Here is a 26,351-nt window from a genome sequence, read left to right on the forward strand (position 1 = left end):
CGCTCGATGCCCGCTTTTCCACACTTTCTGTCCTGTCCAGCAGATTTCCTGCAGCGCTACGACATCGAAGTTGCGGGGATGTAATTCATCGTAGATTATCCTGTCGCAACCTGCGAAGCCTAGCAACTTGCAGTTCCATGTTCCAAGCTTCCAATCGTGATCCTTTATTCGTCGCCTAGGACGTTGCCGATTGTATCGAGTCGTATTATCTTCTATGTCATTCGTAATAGTTGTTTTTGAAGGCGGCTTATTGGGCCTGCGCAAACCTCCTGTCTCGTCGGAGGGCCGTCGTGTCAGGGCTGTTTAACGTCCCACCTAACACCAGGACTTGGGCTTGTGCGCTTTGAGCGGCACACGGTCGCTTTGGCGGAGCCTACTTGCGGATACATGCAGCTTTTTATAGAGGTTTAACAGGGCCCACTGTCAAACCCCACCACATCCTAGACAGGCGCCACAACTCGCAGATGGCCTGGGGAGGGATCGTCAAGCCCTTGGACATAGTCCCTGCTGCCCCCTCGTATAACGTTGGACGGATCGAAATCAAGTGTAAGGGTTGCGGATGAAATATCGACGTCATTTGTTACCTTAAATGGATTAAAGCAGAGTGATGCACTCTAGAATCTACTGTTCAATATAGCGCTCGAGGGAGCGATTAAAAGAGCTGGTGTGCAAAGAAGCGGTACCATTATCACAAGATCGCTTGTGCTCCTGAGATTTGCGGACGATATCGATATTATCGAGATTGATCACCGTGCCGGGGAAGAGGCTTTTGTGCCTTTTAAGAGGGAGACAGCGAGGATTGGACTCACGATCAATACCAGCAAAACGAAGTACATGGTCGCTGGCAATCAACGTGGGTTCATTAGTGGTGGTGGTAGCGAAATGGTGCTGGATGGTGAAAAATTTGAAGTGGTAGAAGAATTTGTGTATCTTGGGACATTAGTGACGTGCGAAATGATGTTACCCGCAAGGTGAAAAGGCGTATTGCAGCTGCAAATAGGGCTTATTACGGACTACGTAACCAGGTCAAGTCCCGTAGTCTATACGGCAGACTACGGTGAGCTGGTCACGTTGTTCTTATGCCGGAAAAACGTCAGGCGAAGATAATATTTAGTAGAGTGTACAGAACCCGGAAGAGACCGCAGGCTTCGTGGAAGGCCGCGTACACGATGACTTTTTGCAGTTGAAGAGGACCTGAGGGCGCTCAATGTTCACTGGAAGCGATTGGCCCAGGATCGAGTCCAGTGGAGAAGGATACTCCATTCGGCGTAGGTTCATCGAAGAGCTGTAGCCCATCAAGTATCAAGTAAGTAATTGAGGCAAAAAAAAATTGAATCGCAAATAAAAGTAAAATTTATGTTTATTTCAATAAAAGTCCCATTCTAATGGATCATTTTTTTCTTTTTTTATGAGAGAAGAAGGAGAATGTGAGGGTAAGATATATGTTGCGAAATGGGCAGTTTACCCAACGTGTGTTCAGTTGACAGATGCAATAATCTCCCGTATAACGAGCTATTGCATGGCATTTGATCAGCCAACAGCAGGCCATGACTCGGCCTCTTTTCACATCGGGCAACCAACCGGTGCGGACGCCACCAAGCACCATACCAATGGGGCTATCCACGACCAAACGTGGCCGCACAATGGCCTAATGCCCTAATGTATACTGAATTGTCCTCACTTCACCCCTTAAGACCCCAAGTTTTACCAAAGGTTCGTCGGCATTGGCCGAAAGCCATACAAGCCTTTTTGATTCTGAACTTTAGAAAGCTTTAAATCAAGACGTAAAATCAAGCGTAAAGTCGAGTTGAGATGTCGGTTTTTAAGCATCTGGTAAATCCATTTGGTTGTTAATATTAGGTGCGGCATCCATTGCATCGAAAGACACGTTGTCAAAAGCACCCTCAATATCTAAGAAAGCACCCAGCCATGATTGCTTTTGAGCGAATGCTTTCTCGATATCGCATGTTGATTAACATGAAGAGGCATGTTGGCCAAACAGTAATCACAAATGTGATGATCGATAATATGTTCTAAGCATTTCAGAAGATCAAAAGATGGATCTAAAACTCCTTGCTTCTTCATACGAGGCGCGTCCTCCTTTTGGGATGAACATTACAGTGACATCCCGTCAGGATATGGGAATATATCCAGAAGCAAAACTACAATCTATTTTTTTTTTCAAATCCCCTGGAAATTTGTAGAGAGCAAAACTTTTAAGTGCCCATTGAATCGATTCAGTAGTTATGATTCTACGAGCTTGAGCCCAAGACCCATAGCTACATGAAAAGACATCAGGAACACCCGAAGATGTTATATCGACACATCCAGGGAAGTGCGTATCAAATACGTTCATCAGAAGAAGTGTAGTCGCCATTTGGCTTGCGAATTTTGCCAACATAGAAATCCTTGGATCTCGCAAGAATTTTGTTTAAACGACTGGCTTCACTTGAATTGGCAACATTTGCACAAAGGTTTTTCTAGCCGCTCGGCAGATCGTAGAGCCTTCTTGGAAGCTTTCCTAGCCAACTTGAAAGAATCCGTCCCTGCTGAATGGCGTCTGTTCCAACTCCTTCTGCACTGCTCCCTGAGCTTAGCCAAGTCGGAATTCCACCCCGGTGTTCCTCTTGAGTTTTTACAAAACGCTACTTCGAAAGCTTTAACGATGTGCAACGTTGTAGTATCAACTGCATCATCCAAGTCGGTAGGAGTATCTATAGAAGGTAGATATCCATGAAATTTGATAGAGAGCAACTCTGTGAAAAGATCCCAGTTGGTTGAACGAGAGTCTCTAAAACGCAATGTCTGTGAAGTAAGATTGAAATGGTCAAAGTAGATGTAGCGATGGTCAGATATAGGCTCCTCATCTGACACATGGCAATTCGTCAACTCGTGACTGATTCTTTTGAGCAAAGGGTTATGTCTAACACCTCTGCTTTATTAGATAACATAAAGGTTGGGCGATTGCCTATGTTAAGTAGACCATGTTCGGTACTACTTAAGTATTTCATCCAGCTGGAGCCTCTCAGATTAATATCCGAGCTACCCCAGATGATGTGATGAGCATTAGCATCACTGCCGACAATCAGCGGAAGGCCCTTAGAAGTACAATACATGACAACTCGTTTGAAAGCATCCGTACACACTTAATTTATTTTAACGAGCTCGGTAAACGAATTACCGATTTCTCAACAGCTGAGCTCTCGGCAGTCCGCTCAGTAAAAAGTTTAACAATTTACCAGAGGGGGACAACGGATTTTTTTCATATGGAGTTTGGCAAGTATGACAGTACCCTCTTATTTGGCGCATAAATTTATACTCCAATGTCAAAATGCTCATATACTATCATAAATTGTGGTGGTATTTGTAAAAATTTGTATTGTTTACAGTTTTTACAAGAGAGAGTGGTGTCGAAAGCACATATTAAATTAAAGATAGCATCGAACAAAAATAGACCAAATCCGTAAAAATGTAGTGTTTTCACTTTATTCCTTACGCGAAATATGCAAATAAATAATTATGTTGGTAGAAGAAACTCTGTGCTGAGCAGAAACAGTTGTTTCTTGCTTTATCCAAACTTTGTGCGTTTCAGAACATTCTCACTCACTGCAGTGTTTATTTTTCGTAGACTACGGCGTAGTGTTAGTGCCGCCGGCATTCGCTCGATTGGAGGCAACACATATTTGACAGCTTAGCACCCGCCTGCAATTTACCGAGTCCTCGGTTTGCTCTCTTGATGACTAAATGTCAAATTTTACTGAGATAATCTGTAAAAACTACCGATTGCTCAGTAAAAAAATACTGAATAATTTGTAAAAAGAATACAGACCTCAGTAGTAAATATTACCGAGCAAAATGTAATTTAGTATTTTTGATATTTCATTGATAAGAAAAATAAAAGAAAAACGTGTTTGTTCGAAATATGTTTATTTTTAAGAAAAATCATTTCCGTAGTGATTTTAAACAAAACCGACTGAGACGGTGATAATTATTCTCAATATATTTTGATGTACTCATCAATAACTCTTTACACAACGGAACGTAACGGCAACAATAACGACATGATTTGAGATTTGGCCCTTATGTATTTCATGTTGTTCCCGTCACTGTTCCGATCCGTTGCATTCGATGCTTGATCCGATAGGTACAACGGTGCCGCATCGAGTAATGTCGACCGAACAGAAGAAAGATCAGTTGCAGACCATCCGTAGACGTGTTTGGCGACGAGCTGCAAACATATTGGTTTTCTCTGACCTTGTTACGTGGGTGGATCAAACTTAACGAATGTGGCAAACTTCCTGAAAATTCAAGTGATAGTTTTGTATTTTGCATTTTGTTTGGTCACTTTTACTTACCAAAATATCTGTTAGCACAAACTACAAGTTCAAAACCCCGAAAAAGTTCAACACACAATATTTATGGCGCCACTTCCAGCGTCATAACTCATGGAAGTCTACTGGGACCTGAACTCGGTAAAAGTATTACCGTAAGCTCAGCAAAGTATATTGTTTTACTGATTGCTCGGTATTTATTTTGACAGCCACAAGCAGATTTTGTTGAACAGAGCAACTCGGTTATCTCTTTTACCGATATCCTGTACATTGTATTACATTGCTGAGAAGTCGGTATAATGTATTACAAAAATCAGTTAATTCTTCTAAATTAACTGACCTCTCGGTTCGAATTTAAAATTACCGGGCAAAATCGGTAAAAAAATTTACCGAGACGAAATTCTTGATTTGAGTGTGTACACACTTAAAATAAATCGCCGAATTCGGTAAAAGTTTACCGAAATCTCAACAGCAGAACTCTTCGGTAAATAATTTAACTGATTTTCGGTGATTTTGACAGTTGAGCAATGGAAAAAATTACAAAAAATCTGTAAAATAAATTACCGAACACTTCTGCTGTTGAGATTTCGGTAAAATTTACCGAATACGGTGAAATGAGTTAAGTGTGTAGGGGATGATTCATCATGTGGTAAATAAACCGAACAATAGACTATTTACCACCAGTTGCATCAATTGTGACAACACATACATCTCTGGTTGTTAGTTCAAAGATAAGTGTAGCAACGATAGCGTTTTTAACAAGTACAGGGTTCCTGCTAGGGTGGTCTAACCTGTAGTACCGAAACCGGTAATACCGGTATTACCGGACAATTTTGGATACCGAAAATACCGGTTTTAGAGACGGAAAATACCGGTATTTTCGGTATTTCAAATTTTGCTGTCAGAATAAAAAATCTCCAATAGTTTTCACCTACATATATCAGCTAAACTGCATGTTATCGCATATCCGTCCCATATAAATAGGAAATCCAGCATAGATTGGAGAGATATTCGGTTACAAGCAGTAAAGACTAATCGTGCAAAAAATACAATATTTGAATGTGCGCTTGAATGAACCTTTGCCTAAGTAAGCATCATCGACGAAATTCACCTAAAGCAAAAATCGATCATCATCGACATTAATCATACATTTTGCTTCATTCTCTTGTCAAACTGCCAATGACTTTTTACTTCAATGGACATTGTTGACATCGTCAAGAATTTTCTCGCAATAAATGAAATTATGAAAAAGGTACGTGCCATAGTAGATTTTTTTATCGGTATTAAAGTGATTTTTCTTATTACGAGAGTTCATCACGGCGCCAGAGTAGTGTTTCGACAGCCGTGCAAAACGATTTGCTGCAAAAATATGTCCGTTCTGAATTTGGAAAATAATTTGAACTAGTGGCTGACTTCGGTGATGATTTTTTTGACGGTTGGCGTAATAATTCAAGCCCTCGAACTAGAGTTGCCATTTCCGGGCCATTTTAAAAACGATTTTATTCAATTTTCAGGAGTAAAGTTCATATTTTAGAAAGGCTAAATAATACAGATTTCCAATTGGAACTCAATTCAATTCTAATTTGAATCGATTCTTTCGCAAAAAACGACTTCAAGAAGCAAATAATATTCACATTTTTCTCGGAAGGTAGAGTACCCTTTTGGAATATATGATCGCCGAGTCCGAGAAGAAGGGTTCGCTGGCGGTTGAAGTCGGCTTGACTGTTTGCATTGTTTTGAATATCCATTGGGTTTAGACAGTTGCTGGGATTGCATTCAATACCCTAGTGACGAAAGATGGAAGATGCGCAGTAGAATCGTACTGGACCCATAACCTATTGGAGATATGCGAACCCCATCACAAAGAAAACACAATACTAGAGTATCCTCCAACCCATGGCAGAGTACTAATTGATACTTTTGCCAAGAGCTGCAGCTCTTCCTAATCTTGAACAGATCGCTTCCTAATCTTGATGTTAATCGTTAATTTATCGTTATCGCCGATAAAGTTAATTGTGTTCAATGTAATCGCTTGCTGGGTTAAAGATGAATTAACTCAATTATTATCGGAGTTCGATAATTTAACGTAAGTTAACTCGATAATTTAACGATAATGGGGTTAATAGATTACGCGATTAAAGTTGGTATATAATTTTGACAAAAGCCGAGAATTGGACAAATTGATTGCAGCTTGTTGACCTGAGTTGATTTTGATTGAAGCGATACACGAAAAAATTAGGCAGAGCATCGGGGTCGGACCACTTGTACTTGCGCAGGTGCTGGAAAGTTTGTTGTACGAACGTCGGGTGGAAGGACATGGATTGGATCAAGAATTGTTTTGGAGGCAAGAAGCTCTGGAAGACTGACTCAATGTTGGGCGGCGCGAGGAGATTAGCAAGGCTAGTGTACAGGAAGCAGTCGCCAAATAGATGTAACTGATCTTGTACTATAGATACTTGTCGTTTAATTAATAGAGAGCTGTAGCTGCTGGAAACAGTATCATTCAGTAGCCCTCCATTGAGTGGTATAGGGGAATCTAATATTTTTTGTGCTGGTGTTCTATTAACTATCTCCGATATTTTCATGTATGTTCCTCTCTTACTAATTTAATAATAAGATGATATCGATTGTGCATCACAAAGAACCTTGGCTCCGTATACATGCCTGAGCCTACCAAATAAACGAACTTGGAAAAAAAAATCATGTCTGATGGGAGGTATAAAAATATGATATGAGTTCATCACCTAAGTTGGGTTTCGCGTTCAAAACAAATAACTTTTGTGAGAAGAAAAATTACACTGTTTGCGAACCGGAAATGAAACAGTATTTTTTGTCCCGGGTATCCCGGGATTTTCGGGATTTCAAAAATAATATCCCGGGAATCGGGAAATCCCGAATTTTCCCAAATCCCGGGATTTTTTGTCCCGGGATGTCCCGGGATGGAAACTCTACCTCGAACCTGTTCAAGCTGCTGTGGAACTAATCTGCCGTGAGTTCTGCACGTTCTTTCTGCTTTTTTTTAAATAATTATGCCGTAAAGCAATTGATCAGAAACGATTTTCTTCAAGACATTTAAAGCTACTTTGATTAAAAAGCGAACAATATATTGAAACGTCTAATCATTCCTTATGCGATCGTTGAAACTGAGACAACGACCATTCCTGAGGATCGGTACGAAGAAGATGCCTCTGAAGGGATTAAGTGTAAGTACTTTACACTGATTTTTGACGGCTTTGGAACCATTCGTCCAACTTCGGCTAAACCAAAGAGGGGATTCTCAGTAGTTGGAAACATTGCCAACAAAGTCCAATGCGGATTGAAAGATGTATCACTCAGTATGTTAATTACTAAACCAATTAATTACTTAAGTTTCGCTTTGCTCAGCTCAACAAACAATGATTTTAACATTCGAAGTTTTTCAACAAATATTGTTTTTTATCCAAAAGTCCAAATCAAAAGTTTTTTATTCAATACCGGAAATTTTCACAAAAACCGGTATTTTACCGGTATTACCGGTATTGACTCCACCGGACAAAAATTACCAATTCCGACCACCCTAGTTCCTGCACCAAAGCCACTTGGGATTTGTCAATTTTCATAAGTCTACAAAGATTAATCGTTGCTCCTCTTTTATGCTGAAGATTGATTTGAGCTATCTTAACTGAAGCCATCGCGAATTAAGATTATACACTCCACAGTTTCAACATTAATATGAACAGCAACGATGATACCAAATGACTATCGTATCAAGAACGTCAAATACGAACCACAAAGTACAAAGTGTATAAGTAACGCATAATTAGAATCCTCCATATATGTGATAATTTATTGAAAAACTAAATGAAAACATACTTATAATCCCACCTTTACTTAACCTCAAAATGAGATTGAATAAAAGTAGCCGATTATCTCGGAGAAGCAAAAAGTCAGCTACGCCATAGCTCCGGTGTAGCGCAGTAAGGGCTCAGTACTGCCCTGGTGCCTCGCAGGCTCAGTTTAGCGGTTAGGTTCTTTTTATTCATTCGTAGGCATGGTAAGCATAAAGTCGCGTCACATCGAGAATTAGGGGTCACCTCTATGGCGTTTACCACTGGAACATGCAATCCGTAGCGTTATTCTTAGCCAGGTGATTGGCTGCCGATCCCACACAGCTATCTTGGCTGTTCGGGGAGAGAAGTTGATAGTGACTTTACGTCAACTCTCAATGTAGCCGAACAGCCGTATCAGCAGGACTAACAAAACTTTTTATGTTTAAAACATTAAAACATGTTCCGCAAACCTTCAACTTCGTTTTTCTCGGCATGAGTTAATTGTTACATAGGACCTTTTGAAAAGTTAAGCGAGTAATTTTTCCAAATCCCCTCATTTTGAGGGTTTAAAGAAACCCGCCAAACTATCTTTTGTAAAGATTCTTGCTCTCTTTCGAGGACATGACAACAGTTCTAGCCCAAGTTGAAGCAGAAATGCATTCCTGCCCTTTAACACCACGATCTAGATAAATTGAATGTCCTAACCATAGGGGTTCTTTCTAAAATTACGTAACGCTAAATTTGGTATTTTTTTACCCCCGCGCTCCCCGCATAACACTTTTTGTATGAAAGGTTTATTTTTTTTTGTATGGATCGTAACCCTCCGATTCCCGGTGCCGGTCTAGACAATTTACGGATTGGAAGTTGTCTCGACTTCCCTGGGCATAAAAGTATCATCGTGTTAGCCTCATGATATACGAATGCAAAAATGGTAACCTGGCTTAGAAACCTCGCAGTTAATAACTGTGGAAGTGCTTAATGAACACTAATATGCGAGGCGGCTCTGTCCCAGTGTGGGGATGTAATGCCAACAAGAAGAAGAAGATGGATCGTAACGCTCGGCTTGACCCCCCCGCTCCCCATTCAGCGTTACGTAATTTGTCAAAAACCCCTAGGTCATTTGCATACTGTTGATGCCAAGCGGTCAATGTCGTGGCCGATTGGACGTATCGTCACAACGCATTCTTGTCCCCATGACGTGGTAAGAGTAGAAATGCTTCAAACTGCTGAAAGGTAGGTATTTACAAGCGCACTATTTCTCGCATCTGCCTACCATCGTTTAAAAGGGAACTAAAAAAATGTCATAAATGGTATATGTCATATGTTAAATCCAAATATCATAATGTCAATATAATGAACTGAAACTAGTTTAGCATATCTGTACAAAGCTTGAATTATCTGAAACATGAATTCGAAAATTGTTTTCAAATATGGGCGGCCGGGAAAGTTCAGGTCTGATTCGATAAACTATATTTATTGAGCAGAAAGGTTAAATCCCCGCACAGATTCATTGATTGGATATATTCTAATACAGCACATTCTCGGTGTTCAATATGAATACGCCTTATCGAAACGGATGTTGATCCGGTTTGCTCCGGTGCTTCAACCGGGCCGCCAGCTGTGACTTTGACATTGAAACCACTAACAGCGAGAAAATAAAATCTGCATTTTCCACCCAGTCCGTCAGTCGGCGGTGATCTGTGATAGAGCAAATTTACCGCTGAGCTCCACAGGAAGCCTTATGCACGTGCCACGGTAGTGACGATAAATTGGACGATGGATGAGGAAAATCCAGCGCGAAATGTTTTATGGTGATTACACTGCGCTGTTACCAGAGGAGGTGCAAAATCGAACGCCGAAAGCCGTGCGGATTGACATGCATGATGCTGTTGCAAATAGATATTGAATCCATATCCGTAGATTTGAAATGGTAAATACAAAGTAGATTGTCCTATACATAAATATAATAGTTGATGTGTTTCGCGGAACACCCCCCAAAACATTTTTGTTAATGCTAGAGAGGTCTCTAGCAAATCTCCCACAAAATGTCGGCTTCAGTTTTTGCAATTAAAATATCTAATCAATAGCAGCCTCGGTACAAAGCACTATAAAATCCGCTGAATAAAATAAAACCTGCACATTTACCCTAGAAAACTTATTACAGTAAGGAATCCTGGCATTATTGTAATGAGGAAGTTGCCCTATAACCGTAACCAACGACACAATATTTCTCGGGTACTTATTCAAAAGGACGTATGTGATTTTGTAAACAAAGATTCGAACGTCGATTACCCACCTCTGAAGGCACACCCACGCAAACCATCACCTCCGACAGGTGGGGGAGGGTTTCGGCTACCTGTTAGTGGTGTTGGTTTGCGTGGGAGTACCATCAGATTGGACAAATCGACGTATGAATCTTTGTTTACAAAATCACATACGTCCTTTTGAATAAGTACCCGAGATTTGAAGATTGCCTCTACTCACCTTTAGCACTTCTTCCCCTCGTTCGATTGGCGCCTGCATCGAAGGCGTTGCTCTGGTCCAAATCGAAAACGTCATTTTCCAGTGACCCGTCCATTCCGAATACCCGACTGCGCCGAAACACGGTTCCATTGCGTATGTTTCGAGTCCAAGGTGACGATAACAGCGAATCTGGTGAAAACGACGACGACAATGATAAATCTGCCCCCGGTGAGACCTGCTCCGCCGGCGTGGTACCCCAGATATCATAATTTTTCATCACCGGCCAGGATTTCGCCGCAAGTGAGGGGGCCGCTTGACAGCCGTTACGGAGCAGCATCGGCATCATCAAAAGCGTCGTCAACGCCAGCACCGCCGATGTCGCCGCTGCCCTTGGTAATGCAATTAATTCGCGATGATTCACATTTAATTTTGACATATTTTTCACCAGCATTGTATTTTCGCTCTCTTTCTTCTGTCACTTCCGCCGTGGCTTATCGCATGATTGAGTTGTGGCCGAATGCTATCACATGTTTAATCAGGTTCCGGAACACTGCTTCCACTGCACGGATTTACGGGATATCACCGAAGCACTAATTAATCATTACAGAATGTGATCTGAAAACTGTCCACGGTGATTAACGCTCGTGTAACGAATGAAATGCAATTAACCTGGAATTAAACTGTAAATTTTAAAGTTAACTGCAATCACGAAGCACGTTGAATTCACTTAGCGTGTGCAAAACCATTGACACCAACAGATGGAAGCAATTATTTCGACGATTTACGCTTTAATGATGCCAGAAGATATGAATAACTTTGTAGGATGCATTTAGCTATGATTATGAACTGGATACTATCATCTGAACGGATTAGATGGCACCAAATTCTAAGATATAGCAGGGATGATCTACTTAGGCAGTACCCACTATGTTATTGCGAACGAGTTGTCGACAAAAATCCTTTTTTGTAGATAATGCAATAAAATATGTAACAAAATTCATCTCCTGAGTCAACAGATTAAGTCTCAAATTTCCGTCATCCAGTCATTAACGATTGTAAATCGTCGATTTCCCCTCATGAGAATTTTTTTATGCAAAAGGCAGTTTTTTTGAAAACTTAAGCGAAATATAACCAAATGAAGCATTCACCGGATATAATTATGTCTTCGCTATAGGATGATGTAGTTTTGAAACAAAAATACTTCCCCCATCCAGCTGGAGACTGCTTTTTCTCCTCGGTGGGTGATTTTATTACTAGGGGGTGGTACGAGCACGTGGCTGTCTTTCTCGTCAATGACTGGATGACGGTAATTTGAGCCTTAAGATCACGCCTGAATGTACAATTATGAACCGTTACAAATTTTAATTCGTTACAAGCAAGTTTTTCAATTGATTGTCGAAACGGCGGGATGATCTAATGGAATAACTTTTGAAAATAAAACTCGACGAAAAAATAAGTCTGTTAGATTTACATTCGCATTGAACGGTTTACGAAAATTTATAATATGTTCAATGATTTTGTTTTATTTCTTTATAAAATGATCACATCTAGTAACTACTTTCACCAAATTTTAATTTTTAGTTTTCCTTGCAGTGAATGTCTTTTTTCTTATAGAGAGCTTTTTTTGTCTCCATTCCTAACAACTTAATTAGAAATACACAGCTGCTGACATAATCTCACAGATGAAACTTTTTTCCTTCAGATTATCCACTTTCTTCGGTAAACATTCCAATAACACTGTTGGTTACGCACGACCAGTTATCCTACTTAAATAACCACAATAACGCCAAGGCATCGCAGCCGATCGGATCCCACAAGGTCACAAACTTTTTACGCCAGCTGCCTGCCCCCGAAAAATATCACTTTCATCCCGCCGTAAAAGGAAATACTGGTTCCACCGTTTCAGCCGTCCAAAATTACTGTCAATCAAAATTTCTCCTTCTCATTTAAGACACTGAACTCACTTAATCCGCCAGCATCGTCATCGCGCGACGGCTCCATCAACCGACCGTGTGTGTAATAAGTATAATGTGCGGTCACCAAAATTATTACCTTCTGTCAATATTGAAATAAATGAACGGCGCACGACACTTTCTCCTCTTCGCTGAAATCCAGCACGCAGTGTTTAGCTGCCCGATGGTTCGTCACGGTCTTCAGACGGTCAATGAGAGCGAATAAAGTGGTCATCCCGCCTTTAATTGGCGGGGTTGATTACGCGGGAAATGAGAATTAAATTTAATTACATTGTAAGTATTTGATTGTGTTTTTACGTGCGAATAATTTATTCGCGATTATCCTTGTCTGGTTCATTCAATACAATTTTACACAATTTTTAACTGTTTTTAGTTATCGAATACAATGATTCTTTATTCAAATTACAAAAACATCCGACCTAGAGCTTTCAGCACCCGAAAGAAAACATTTGGACTGCACGCACGAAACTGACTTCTCTCTGTCTCATCATTTCGTGGAATGAATGCGAGCTTTTCGACTCTTCTGTTGGGAGTTTGATTTATTGTTGTTTGTAAGAAGTTGACTCTGGAATAAATATTCTTTTATATCCTTGTGAGCTCTAAGTAAGTGGTATTTGACTACTGCTCGGTGTATCCACTCTGGTCAAATTATTTCATTGATGATCACAAACAACAACAATGTAATCTTTACTTTAAAGAAGTCAATGAAGAAGCTACAATAAATAATAGCATATCATCATCTTCATGAATAAGATTGCCAATAACTAGGGGCAACAATCTATGCTCTTGTAGGGCACGGTGATATAATAGACAGAGCTTAAAATATTCTGGGCGGGCAGATGTAACTGGCCTAGGGAGCATCCATAAATTATGTAACGCTAAGAGTGGTTGGGGGGTTGCCTGAAGTATGAAGTATTAACCTGCACTATATGATAAAGGGGCCGTACACTAATTACGTAAGCAATTTTTCTAGGTTTTTCAACCCCCCTCCCCCCATGTAATATTTTTCCCATACAAATCAATTTTTATTTATAAGGAGCGTTACAAAATGCCCCCCCCCTCCTCCCATAGGTGCTTACGTAATCAGTGTACGACCCCTTAATGGTCATCATGGTAGAAGTAAATGTATATAACTGTGAAATTTTGTCCTAAAGACGTTCAAAAATCCGGAAGTTCGTGTAGTTCTGAAAAGTTTTATTAAAATTACTGCTCCTTAAATTCATAATATACATATACCCAAATTGATAACAATTAAAAACAAAGGGGCCCTCCTCAGCCGTGCGGTAAGACGCGCGGCTACAAAGCAAGACCATGCTGAGGGTGGCTGAGTTCGATTCCCGGTGCCGGTCTAGGCAATTTTCGGAGCTAGCCTCATGTTATAGGAATGCAAAAATGGTAACCTGGCTTAGAAACCTCGCAGTTAATAACTGTGGAAGTGCTTAATGAACACTAAGCTGCGAGGTAGCCCTGTCCCAGTGTGGAGCAATATGCCCTAGCTAAGCAAAAACTACTTCAATGTCTTAGCTATAACAATTTTCATGGGTATTTTACCTCATACAACAGTTGAACAATATTAGCTATATGCCTAAAAGGCGTTTTGCATCGGATGGGCGTTTTGGGGCCTCTTAAGCCAAAAATATTTGCGGTTAAGAGATTCATGATAAAAGTCAAAGGAATTTAATTTCGTTTCAACAAAACACATAATTTTATTCCTCATAACGAAGATGCTGAAACACAGAAAAATATGATGATAATTGTTTACGATTGGAAAAAACAACAAAATTACATAAAATGCATCAAAAATCCTAGGAAAAACAGAAATTGCGGATAATCTTATTATGTTGACGAATGTCTCGCAAACCAGTTTTCCGTAATCCATATGCAGTTTTTTTGTCTTTTAACAACCTTTAGCCTTTAAAAACTTCCTTCGAGTAGTTGGGCATTAAATGTACCAATTTCTATGTATAGTCTATTCATCCATTAGAGCCACCTTTAACTGGTGCTTATTTCGGATTACATATTTGCGGTCCGGTTCTCCAGAAAATCCAATGAATAGAAATTAAGGTCCCTTGATAAACACGAATATTTTTTTCCGTCACTGTATATTTGACAATATTAAAATAAATTATTTTTAGTAAAAAAGCCCCTTATAATGCATACATTGCTTCAAACTATGATGCGCAAAACAAGCTAATGATCAAGCAGCAATAATAATTACTCGTATAAATAATCCACAAACCGGGATAGCGATACATAATGATAACAGATGAAATGTGCATTGCACGTATTGGGAGAAACTAGAAGCGCTTCATCAATTAAGCTTTGCGAATGGTCCATTCCAGCATATGGGAACCGTTGTGCTTTGATTGCACCACAACCGTTGATGGAGCGTTCGCTAAGCATTTTTGACATTAATATGAGCATCGATCGATACGTTGTTGTACATATTTCGAAAACGTCTTACGAAACGAATTTATGAATATCGAGAATTTATGAATATCGTGGTCAGGGCCGTATGTACAATTTGGGGCCCCCATAACTAGAGATGTCGCAAATTAATCGATTACTTCGATTAATCGATTCATCGTTGTGATAATCGATTAATTTTGAATCGATTATTACCCAACGATTAATCGATTCAATAATCGAGATGAATCGTGAGTAATCGATTAGTTACTAATCGATTAATCAGAATTTTACGACATCATAAGGATGTCGAAAATTAATTGATTATTTCGATTAATCGATTCATCGTTGTGATAATCGATTAATTTTGAATCGATTACTATACAATGATTAATCGATTCAATAATCGACAAGAATCAAGAGTAATCGATTAGTAACTAATCGATTAATCGGGATTTTACGACATCTCTACCCATAACCTGTTGGCCCCGGGGCCCCCATCCGGCTAAATCTGGCCCTGCTCGTGGTTAATAACAAAGGAAGCGCTAAATGAACACTAAGCAGAGAGGCAGCAATGTCCCAATACTTTACTTTCTTGCTTCCCGATGCTCAAAGGATTACATTTGCCATTTCAACAATCCTCCTAAATTTTTAGCTAATTTGCATGTAATTTGAGTGAGCACGCGCAGTTTGAAATTTGTATGAGAATTATTTTGAAAACAGCAACTTTTATAAGAAAACGTTCCCCCACGTTTCCCATCAAGTTCTAAAAATATCAGCAACATACCTATTGCTTAGAAAAATATGAACAAAGGCTGCAAAGGTTTACAGAAATCAGCAGCAAACCGTTTGTTTAAAAAAATGCATTTGTAATATTTTTACATACACTTTCAATTGCGATCTTAAAGCTTTGGTTACACATTTTGAGCTACTTTCGGTTTCACCGGAATGTATTGACCTTTATTGAAGGAATCAGAATATTTGTTTATTTTTCTCTGTAAGATTGGGGTGCCTTTTGTGGGCTGAGATTCCAATCCTTTTTTTTTTGGCTTTATTATCGAGACTTTCAGCCCGAGGCTGGCTCGTCTCGTGATAGTCCAATCCTACCAGACTCATGCTCCAAAGATTCACGATACGACTCGAATATAAACATAATTACCCCTCGATGTGACGCTTTTTGGAGCGGAATCTTTTTTGACAGTTCGTATATGCCAAGGGACGGCATGGCAAATGCTGGGTAAAGCGTACCTTAGCCTCTTACCCAGCAAATCCTATCCCTACCTCCTCGTGGTGCAGGCCGAGATACAAGCAACGTTAGGGTAGATCGGGTAACCAACCCCGTTGGAAACATTGATCGTATGCGGACAGGAAAGATGGGGGAGAGGGGTTTGCTCCTCTCCAGAGGTGCAAATTTTACTGAGCGTCTGTTCTCCATGTCAGAATCGGCTCACATGTTCTCCATGTTAGGGGCGGCTGATCATCGTCCGAGTGCCAGCGAGGGACTCTAAGTGAAACTGTGCACCATGGTCCACCGGGAATAAGGAGGAATGGCCCGCCTGAAATTTAGGGGGTCTGGTGTCAGGCCCTGTCAGCCAGCCTTTAAAAAACATACGCAACTAACAATCAACAAGAGAGTACGGACCGGGACCATCGGCGAAGACCACTGCGACGAAAAAGTACTAGCGATTGGAAACTCGCCGATGTGCTCAAGGCCCGTATTATTCCAGAGATCAGATCCGTATGAAAAATCCGGATCATTGGATTGAACGACCCATATCTGGTCCGTTCAACGGAGTGATCTGTCTTGCCCATCTCTAGTGCGAAAGTTTAGAGGTAATCATACCATCTACCAGAGCTGTGGCAACACACACGAGCTGGGAACAGCTTTCATAGTGATGGGAGATTTGAACGCTCAGGTTGGCCAAGAGGAGAAGTTTACGACTAATTGATTTCGCCGCCTCCAAGAATATGGTCATTCACAGCACCTACTTCCAACACAGCCTCCCGTATCGGTACATCTGGAGATCATCACTGCAGACAGAATCACAAATCGACCACGTTCTGAATAATGGACGGTACTTCTCTGACATTATTGACGTCCGGACATATCGTGGCGCTAACATCGACTCTGACCACTATCTGGTGATGGTTAAACCAATATTTTTTTATGTACATAAAAAAATCTTGGGTTAAACTGCGGCCCAAAACTATCCGTCATCAACAATGTTTGGAACCGGCGACCGCCGCGGTACGATCTAGAGTGACTAAACTAACCTGATGTCGCCACTGCATACAGGCAGCATCTCGAGGCAGCGTTGCCGGAAGAGGGTGAGCTCGATGGGGCCCCTCTTGAGGACTGCTCTGAAATACAGTCAAAGCAGCCATTAACGACGCAGCGGAGAACAACGTCGGGTATATGGGACGAAGTCGAAGGAACGATTGGTTCGACGAAGAGTGCAGGCAGATTCTGGAGGAAAAGGACGCAGCGCAGGCGGTTACGCTGCAGCAAGGTACCCGGCAGAACGTGGAACGTTATAGACGGAAGCGGAGACAGGAGACCCGCCTTTTTCAGGAGAAGAAACGCCGCCTGGAAGAAGTGGAGTGCGAGAAGATGGAATAGCTGTGCCGTTCTAAAAAAACACGCAAGTTCTATCAGAAGCTCAACGCATCCCGCAAAAGCTTCGTGCCGCGAGCGGGAATGTGCAGGGATAAGGGTGGGATCATCTTGACGGACGAACGTGTGGTGATCGAAAGGTGGAAGCAGCACTACGAGGAACATTTGAATGGCGCTGAGAGTACAGGCAGTACAGGCAGCGGAGGAGATGACCACGTCAGTTCAGCAGACGATGAAAGCCAACCAGTCCCCATCTTGAGGGAAGTTAAGGATGCCATCCAACAGCTAAAGACCAATAAAGCCGCTGGTAAGGATGGTATCGCAGCTGAGCTCATCAAGATGGGCCCGGAAAAGCTGGCCCCTTGCCTGCACAAACTGATAGTCAGAATCTGGGAAACCGAACAGCTACCGGAGGAGTGGAAGGAAGGGTTATATGCTCCATCTACAAGAAAGACGACAAGCTGGAGTGTGAGAACTTTCGAGCGATCACCATCCTTAATGCCGCCTACAAAGTGATATCCCAGATCATCTTCCGTCGTCTGTCACCATTAGTGAATGAGTTCGTGGGAAGTTATCAAGCCGGCTTCGGTGACGGCCGCTCGACAACGGACCAGATCTTTACTGTACGGCAAATCCTTCAAAAATGCCGTGAATACCAGGTCCCAACGCACCATCTGTTCGTTGATTTCAAGGTGGCATACGACAGTATAGACCGCGTAGGAAAATTATGGACGAGAACAGCTTCCCTGGGAAGCTTACCAGACTGATCAAAGCAACGGTGGATGGTGTGCAAAACTGTGTGAAGATTTCGGGCGAACACTCCAGTTCGTTCGAATCGCACCGGGGACTAAGATTTTGAAAATTTTCAACAGATCCAGTCATTTTATTTGTTTCGCGGATGACATGGACATTGTCGGCCGAACATTTGCAAAGGTGGCAAAACTGTACACCCGCCTGAAGCAACAAAAGTTGGACTGGTGGTGAATGCGTCCAAGACAAAGTACATGCTTGTAGGTGGAACCGAGCGCGACAGGGCCCGCCTGAGAAGCAGTGTTACGATAGACGGGGATACCTTCGAGGTGGTCGAGGAATTCGTCTACCTTGGGTCCTCGCTAACGACTGATAACAATGTTAGTTGTGAAATACGAAAGCGCAGCATCGTCGGGCCTACTACGGGCTCCAGAAGAAACTGCGGTCAAAACAGATTCGCCACCGCACCAAATGTGTCATGTACAAGACACTAATAAGACCGGTTGTCCTCTACGGACATGAAACATGGACAATGCTCGAGGAGGACTTGCAAGCACTCGGAGTATTCAAGAGACGGGTGCTTAGGACCATCTTTGGTGGTGTGCAAGAAGACGGTGTGTGGCGGCGAAGAATGAATTATGAGCTCGTCCAGCTCTTACGGGATTAAGACCTTGTTAAGCTGAACTGGTTGGGAGGCCAAAAAGTCGTGCGATTGAAAATATCATTAGACCGAACGGTTATATGGCTGCAAATATCATTTTGCTGAAAATGTCATTTGGCCAAAAGGGACATACGGTCGAAGTACGACGAAACGTTCTAATATGTTGAAAAGATAAAAGAAATTTGCCACATTTTTCCCTTTTCACTTTCTCACTTCTCAATCCATTGTTCTTATTTTTTTAATTCGCACTTGTTACTTTTACTTTACACTTTTTATTGTTAAAAGTGTGAATGAGAAGTACAAAGGGAGAAGTATTGCGAGAAAATAGAAAATATCGAACCGGGGTTCAACGGTCGACTATCGGAAAGTTGTTCCGCAAACGTCAAATCACTTGATGTGTGGGAGAAAAATGTTGGTTTATTTTTCCGGTGTGAATGTTGATTATTAAAATTAAAGAGAATACATAACTTCAATTGAGTCTTATATGCTACAAGTTTTATGGTATTTTCAAGTCATTTCATAATTTATTTGTGTGATTCTGAAACATCTTAGATGTTTTGAATATTTTTGCTATAAACAATTACGAAATTATCCACAAAATAAAAGTTTTTTTCCACAAAAAATTAAAAACTTTCCATCAAAAAATTAAATAAAAAGCAGTAGAGGAATATGAAAATTTTCATAAGGAAATATAAAAAATAGGAAATTTTTACATTAAGATTGCAATTTTTGATTTTAAAAGTGCTAATTAAATTTTTTTTGGTGGAAAATTCTCAATTGTTCATGGAAATTTTACATTATTTGTGGAAATTTTATATTTATTTATTGCCCATACATTAATTTCTTTATTAGCAATTTCCTATTTTTTATGGAAAATTTCTAATTCTTTACCGACATTTTTTACTGCCCTACTAATTACTCCATTTTGCAGTTCACTAACAAATCTGCAAGAAATGAGAAGACAGAATTGAGATATTTTTCACTTTTCAAAATGTGAAATGGAAAGTAGGAAATTGGAAGTGAAACGTATTACTATTTTGATCGAACAACATTTTCGGCCATATGATCGATTCCATTGCAAATTCCTGAAGTAAACACACTCGAATTTAATTTTCACAAATGACAAACGCCCGAATATAGTTTCCGGAAAATTTCCGCAGGAAGTTTCACAAAAGTTTTTGGAGGAAATCATGTGATAAAACTGGTAAAATTCCTTAAATCTATTTCCGAAGAAACTTCCGGAATAAATGTGTGTTTAGGTAAGATCCATTAATTACGTAATTCAAAAATTGACCATTTCCAACCTCTCCTCCCTAAGTCACACTTTTTGTATGAAGCAACTGAAAATTGTGAGTGGATCCTCATACTTCAGACAAGCCGCTTACCCCTCTAAGTGTTACGTAATTTAAGAATGTCCGCTTATTACGTGCACATTGTCTCAGAGAATTCTCTTACAATCCCTGCGGAATTTCCCAAGAAGATTTTTTTCTGAAATTGCTTTGGAAGTTCTGCTTAAAATTCCAATGCTATTCTTCCCGAAAATTCCTCCAAATAATCTGTGGAACTTCTTGTAGGAAGTTCTAAATGAATTAGATGAACGTTCCTTCGTTAATTTTATCGTGGATTCCTGTAGAAATTCCTACTGGTTTTCCGCTGTAAATTTCTGGGGAAATTCGTCTGGAAAACCCTTCAGGCATTCCTGTTGAAGTTTCGTCCAGTATTACGAGAATCCCCTGCAGTTGTTCCTTTAGGTTTTCCTATACTGGAAATCCTCTGGGAATTCCTTCGAAAAAAATCAGAAATTTTCATTTTTACCCAATTTCCTCTGAGAAATCCTCCATCAATTCCTGCGGAAATTTCTTTGAGAGTTATTTTGGATGTTTCTCCGGAAATTCCTGTGAAATCATCACACAAATCCTGTGTAAATTTCTAACAAGGAGTTGTAAAAGAAATTCTACTCGGAATTCCTACGGAAATAAATACGGTAATCGGTCATTTCATTTTCTGCTGAATCCTCTGATCCTCGTGTGCAAATTGTTCATGGAATTCCTGCCAAAACTTCTTTAAAAAATTTTCTCCGAGAATTCTTGCAGAAAGTTAATACAAGAGGGCTCCTGTCGAATTATTTATTAAAATTTCTTCAAGAGCTGCCTCTGGAGGGTTTGCTGGAAAAAAAAAGTTCCATAGGAGTTTTCGAAACAATATCCGTAGTAGTTTTTGCAAGAACTGCAATATGATTTACAGCAAGATACTTTCGCACTTCACTTTGGAATTTCTCAATGAGTCCCGCATTGAAGATATAAAAGAAATATCGAAAATTCTTTCAAAAATTGCGCGATCACAACTGACTACTTATTACTTGATGGACTACAGCTCCTCTTCGATGTGCTTACACCAATCGCTTCCATTTGCTCTGAACATCCTCTTCAACTGTATAAAGCTATCGTGTAAGTAAAGAACTGTTTACTTAACCCTTTTGTTACCGACAGGGTACCCGGGTACCTTTTTCGTTTTCAAGTGAAATTTTTTTAGGGTTCTAAACATCGCAGGAAATTGAAACTCCGTGACATCTTCAAACTCGGCAAAATTAAGGTTTGGGTGGTACGAAAATGAAAATCCAGTAAGGGGGGCTTGGGGAGGGGCTTCTGAATATTTTTACCCCGTAACGTACCGACAGGGTACCCGGGTACCCACGTTTTGGTATGACCATAGCTTCGTCAGTTTTCAACCGATTTAGACGATTCCGTTTGCAATGGATTGCTAAATTCGTCCTCTATCAGATCGGATTACTTGGCTACCGGAGTTCCGGATTTGCTAGACCATGTCTCAAAATGGATAAGTTGATCTTATAGAATCCAAATGATGATTTCCTGTATCTTGAGTTACCAGTTTCGTAGAAAATTCGAGGATTATAACTTCTCAACGTATTAGGACCCCCTGATCATTTGAACTCGGAAAGGACATCCCGGAATAGGTTCCCGTGGGCCCTATAGTGGCCGCAAATTCATTCCTGGCAATATGGGTATCAAAATTCTTGAAATTGTGTCGGGAAAATGTTATTCATATAGTTGAAACCATAGGATGGATATGAACCGGAACGGTCATTCTGGAACAGGTTCCCGGAGGGCCCGTAGTGGCCAAAAACTCATTTAGAATAAACCCTGGCAATATGGGTATCAAAATTCTTGGAATTGTTCCAGAAACATGTTATTCATGTAGTCGAGACCGTAGGGTGGATATGAAACGGAATGGTCATTCTGGAACAGGTTCCCGAAGGGCACGTAGTGGCCAAAAAATCATTTAGAATAAACCCTAGCAATATGGGTATCAAAATTCTTGGAATTGTTCCGGAAACATGTTTTCCATGTAGTTGAGACCATAGGATGGATATAAACCGGAATGGTCATTCTGGAACAGGTTCCCGGAGCGCCTACAGTGACCATAAATTCATTTGGGAGAATCCCTGGCAATATGGGTATCAAAATTCTTGGAATTGTTCCGGAAACATGTTATTCATGTAGTTGAGACCATAGGATGGATATCAACCGGAACGGTCTATCTGGAACAAGTTCCCGGAAGGCCAGTAGGGGCCATAAACTCATTTAGAATAAACCCTGGCAATATGGGTATCAAAACTCTTGGAATTGTTTCGGAAATATGTTATCCATAAAGTTGAAACCATAGGATGGATATCAACCAGAACAGTCATCCTAGAACAAGTTCCCGAAAGGACTTTAGTGGCCACAAACTCATTTAGAAGACACCTTGGCATCAAAATTCTTGGAATATTTTCGGAAACATGTTTTCCAAGAATATGGGACTGATGTTTGGTCATCAGGCTGAACTTTATGCTAAGCTTAGGCCGAATGGTTATTGGGTTGAATGAGAAGTGAGGAGTGAATAGTGAGAAGTGAGCAGTGAGAAGTGGAAAGTAAAAAGTTAAAAACGAAATGAGCGAAGAGAGAAGTGAAAAGAGAGAAGAGAGAAGTGAAAAGTTACACAGTGTTGACCCGATTTTGTCACTCCCCGATTTTATTTACCTCCGACTTTATCACATTTTCGACCCGATTTTATCACGTCCCGCTTTTGTCACGTTTTTGACCCATTTTGTCACAACAAAAAAAAATGAAAATTTTAGTCGTTCTTTTTATGTCTGTGGTTCATTATAAATCATTTCTGAGTACCTGTCAAGAATTTTTAAGTCTTTTTGACAAGAAATAACGGAAAAAGAAGATAGCAAGTGTTTCTTCTAACTGAGGGTCCCCTCGGAAACCTGTTTGAGAATGACCGGTCCATTGTCAAACCATCTTATGGCATAATAACCCAAAAGATCATGCTTCCGAGACAATTTCATGAATTTTGATACCCATCCATTGTCAAACCATCCTATGGTCCAATTACTTATCGGATCATGCTTCCGAAACAATTTCATGAATTTTGATACCCATATTGCCAGGGTTTCTTCAGAATGAGTTTGTGGCCACTTTAGGCCCCACGGGAACCTGTTCCAGGATGACCGGTCCGTTGTCAAACCATCCAATGGTCCAATTACTTATCAGATCATGCTTCCGATACAATTTCATGAATTTTGATACCCATATTGCCAGGGTTTCTTCAGAATAAGTTTGTGGCCACTTTAGGCCCCACGGGAACCTGTTCCAGGATGACCGGTCCGTTGTCAAACCATCCTATGGTCCAATTACCTATCGGATCATGCTTCCGAAACAATTTCATGAATTTTGATACCCATATTGCCAGGGTTTCTTCAGAATAAGTTTGTGGCCACTTTAGGCCCCACGGGAACCTGTTCCAGGATGACCGGTCCGTTGTCAAACCATCCAATGGTCCAATTACTTATCGGATCATGCTTCCGAAACAATTTCATGAATTTTGATACCCATATTGCCAGGGTTTCTTCAGAATAAGTTTGTGGCCACTTTAGGCCCCACGGGAACCTGTTCCAGGATGACCGGTCCGTTGTCAAACCATCCAATGGTCCAATTACTTATCAGATCATGCTTCCGATACAATTTCATGAATTTTGATACCCATATTGCCAGGGTTTCTTCAGAATAAGTTTGTGGCCACTTTAGGCCCCACGGGAACCTGTTCCAGGATGACCGGTCCGTTGTCAAACCATCATATGGTCCAATTTCTTATCGGATCATGCTTCCGAAACAATTTCATGAGTTTTGATACCCATATTGCAAGGGTTTCTTCAGAATAAGTTTGTGGCCACTTGAGGCCCCACGGAACCTGTTCCAGGATGACCGGTCCGTTGTCAAACCATCCAATGGTTCAATTACTTATCAGATCATGCTTCCGAAACAATTTCATGAATTTTGATACCCATATTGCCAGGGTTTCTTCAGAATAAGTTTGTGGCCACTTTAGGCCCCACGGGAACCTGTTCACGGATGACCGGTCCGTTGTCAAACCATCCTATGGTCCAATTACTTATCAGATCATGCTCCCAAAACAATTTCATGAATTTTGATACCCATTTTGCCAGGGTTTCTTCAGAATAAGTTTGTGGCCACTTTAGGCCCGACGGGAACCTGTTTCCGGAATAACCATTCCGGGATTAATTCATAAGATGGTCCTGTAACGTAGTTAAGTTAAATTCTTTAAATTTCCAACGAAGTTTATTAGTCGTGACGCAAGAAATCTTCATTTGATTGAATATCCCAAGTAACAATCGCAATGCTTCGAAGATTTATGTTAGTTTTATAGAGGCATGTAGAAATGCTTAAAGTTTTATTTTGGTTTTATACAGTTGTCATTTAATTAGATCCGCAAGAGTACTTGAGAACTACGTTTTGAATTCCAATATAAAACCACAGCTCTTTAGGTTTTATATTGCTCCTGCGTTCCTCCTCAGAGCTAAAAAATGGAACTGACATAAAGCCAGCAGATAAGTTATATGTTGGCTTTGATCAAGACTTATAAAAGCTGCCAAGCTTCGAAGAGTCCTGTATACAACCCACATATAACCTTTAATCCTAAAGAAGACCTGCATAGGAATACGAAGCTTTAAACTACTACAATGGATAGAAACCAAATTTCAAATTCAGCACAAATTGTCTTTTCATTTCGATTTCTTTTCATTTCGAAGTCTTTTCATTTCGATTTCAGTCGAAAATGAAAAAAAAACATTACCAGTTTTTTCTATGTCGTGAATTATGTAGGGAACTGTTCCGATCTCCATCTCACTCACTGAATATACATTCATCTTATCGGGAAGCAAAGAAATACGGCACCAATTTCGTCGGTTTTTGTCAACATGCGTACTCCTGCTGAAAAAAATCACAAATCAAATACCTTTCCATTGCTCTGCTTTTAATGGGATGAACATCGGAGTCATGAGATGAAATCCAGGAGCAGTTCCCTTATATATTTAGGTCGTCGAAAAAACTGTTCAAACAGCATTTGCTGATGAGGGGAATGGACATATTTTTTTAATTCATACAGGCTTTGCCAATTTAACACGATTAAAACACTTTTATGGTATAAAATGTACCATATAACAATTTTCACTATATGCTATTTAATTGAAATACTTACTTTTAAAAGTACTTGCATGCGACGCCGAGGGCAGAAAAAGTTTGTTTATGATATTTTTATATCTGTCTACGTTGTCATGTTGTCATTATATATAAAACTACCAAGCTTTTAGTTTGACCAAGATAAAACTTGCTAGTCGTAACATGGTCTTGAGAAAGACCAAGATAAAACCTCTAGATGTTTGAAATGCCAACATAGGGCCAGTTCAGGAGTAATGGTTATATAGAGGCATATTTTATGCAATCAAAGTTTTATTCGAAAAAATGTCGCCGATATGAAAAAAAATAATGAATTTCATAATCGAAATATCATGCATAATTATGTTTCACCTTTTAAACGATAAAATTAGTCATCCTAATAAGTTTTAAGAATAATGCTTTGATTATTTTATCAAACAAAGTGGTTATTTATTGAAATTATTTCGAAAGTATTTGACTAAGGCAATTAATTAAACTTGAAAAATTCTAAATAATAACAAATTAACGAAGGGCATTGTTAAAATACTGATTATTTATCACGGTTTTACCATGAAAAATCCCTAGCATGCCTTCAAACATGCATAGAACACTAAAAGCCAGATATGAACTTTTATTGAACATGGCTGATAATAATTCTTGTTGACATGTAATACATGCATTGCCGGAAGAAAAACATTTTTTTTCGTGTACAAATAATAAACAAATAATCAACCTGAGAGTTGACAACTGTCTAATTATCGGCTTATTTGTTTTATCATAGTCATGAAGTGGTTGTATCATGGTTATATAGTGGTTCTCAAAA

The 26,351-nt window shown here is 40.1% G+C and overlaps 1 protein-coding gene across 3 annotated transcripts in view; it reads right to left on the reverse strand.

Annotated features, from left to right (window-relative positions):
• LOC134213391 (uncharacterized) overlaps nt 1-26,351 on the reverse strand; it is a 38,067-nt gene that overhangs the window by 10,200 nt on the left and 1,516 nt on the right. Inside the window, exons 1-2 of one of the 3 annotated variants that reach the window (XM_062692412.1) lie at nt 12,656-13,177; nt 10,625-11,272 (exon numbers count right to left, since the gene is read on the reverse strand). In XM_062692412.1, the coding sequence (XP_062548396.1) occupies nt 10,625-11,054 (430 nt within the window). In that variant the 5' untranslated portion in view covers nt 11,055-11,272; nt 12,656-13,177. Of the gene's footprint in view, nt 1-10,624; nt 11,284-12,655; nt 13,178-26,351 lie in introns of those variants that run through there. The other 2 variants (XM_062692411.1, XM_062692410.1) reach the window with 2 other exon arrangements.

This window comes from Armigeres subalbatus, chromosome 2 (assembly GCF_024139115.2).
Source record: "Armigeres subalbatus isolate Guangzhou_Male chromosome 2, GZ_Asu_2, whole genome shotgun sequence".
Taxonomy (NCBI): Eukaryota; Metazoa; Arthropoda; class Insecta; order Diptera; family Culicidae; genus Armigeres; species Armigeres subalbatus.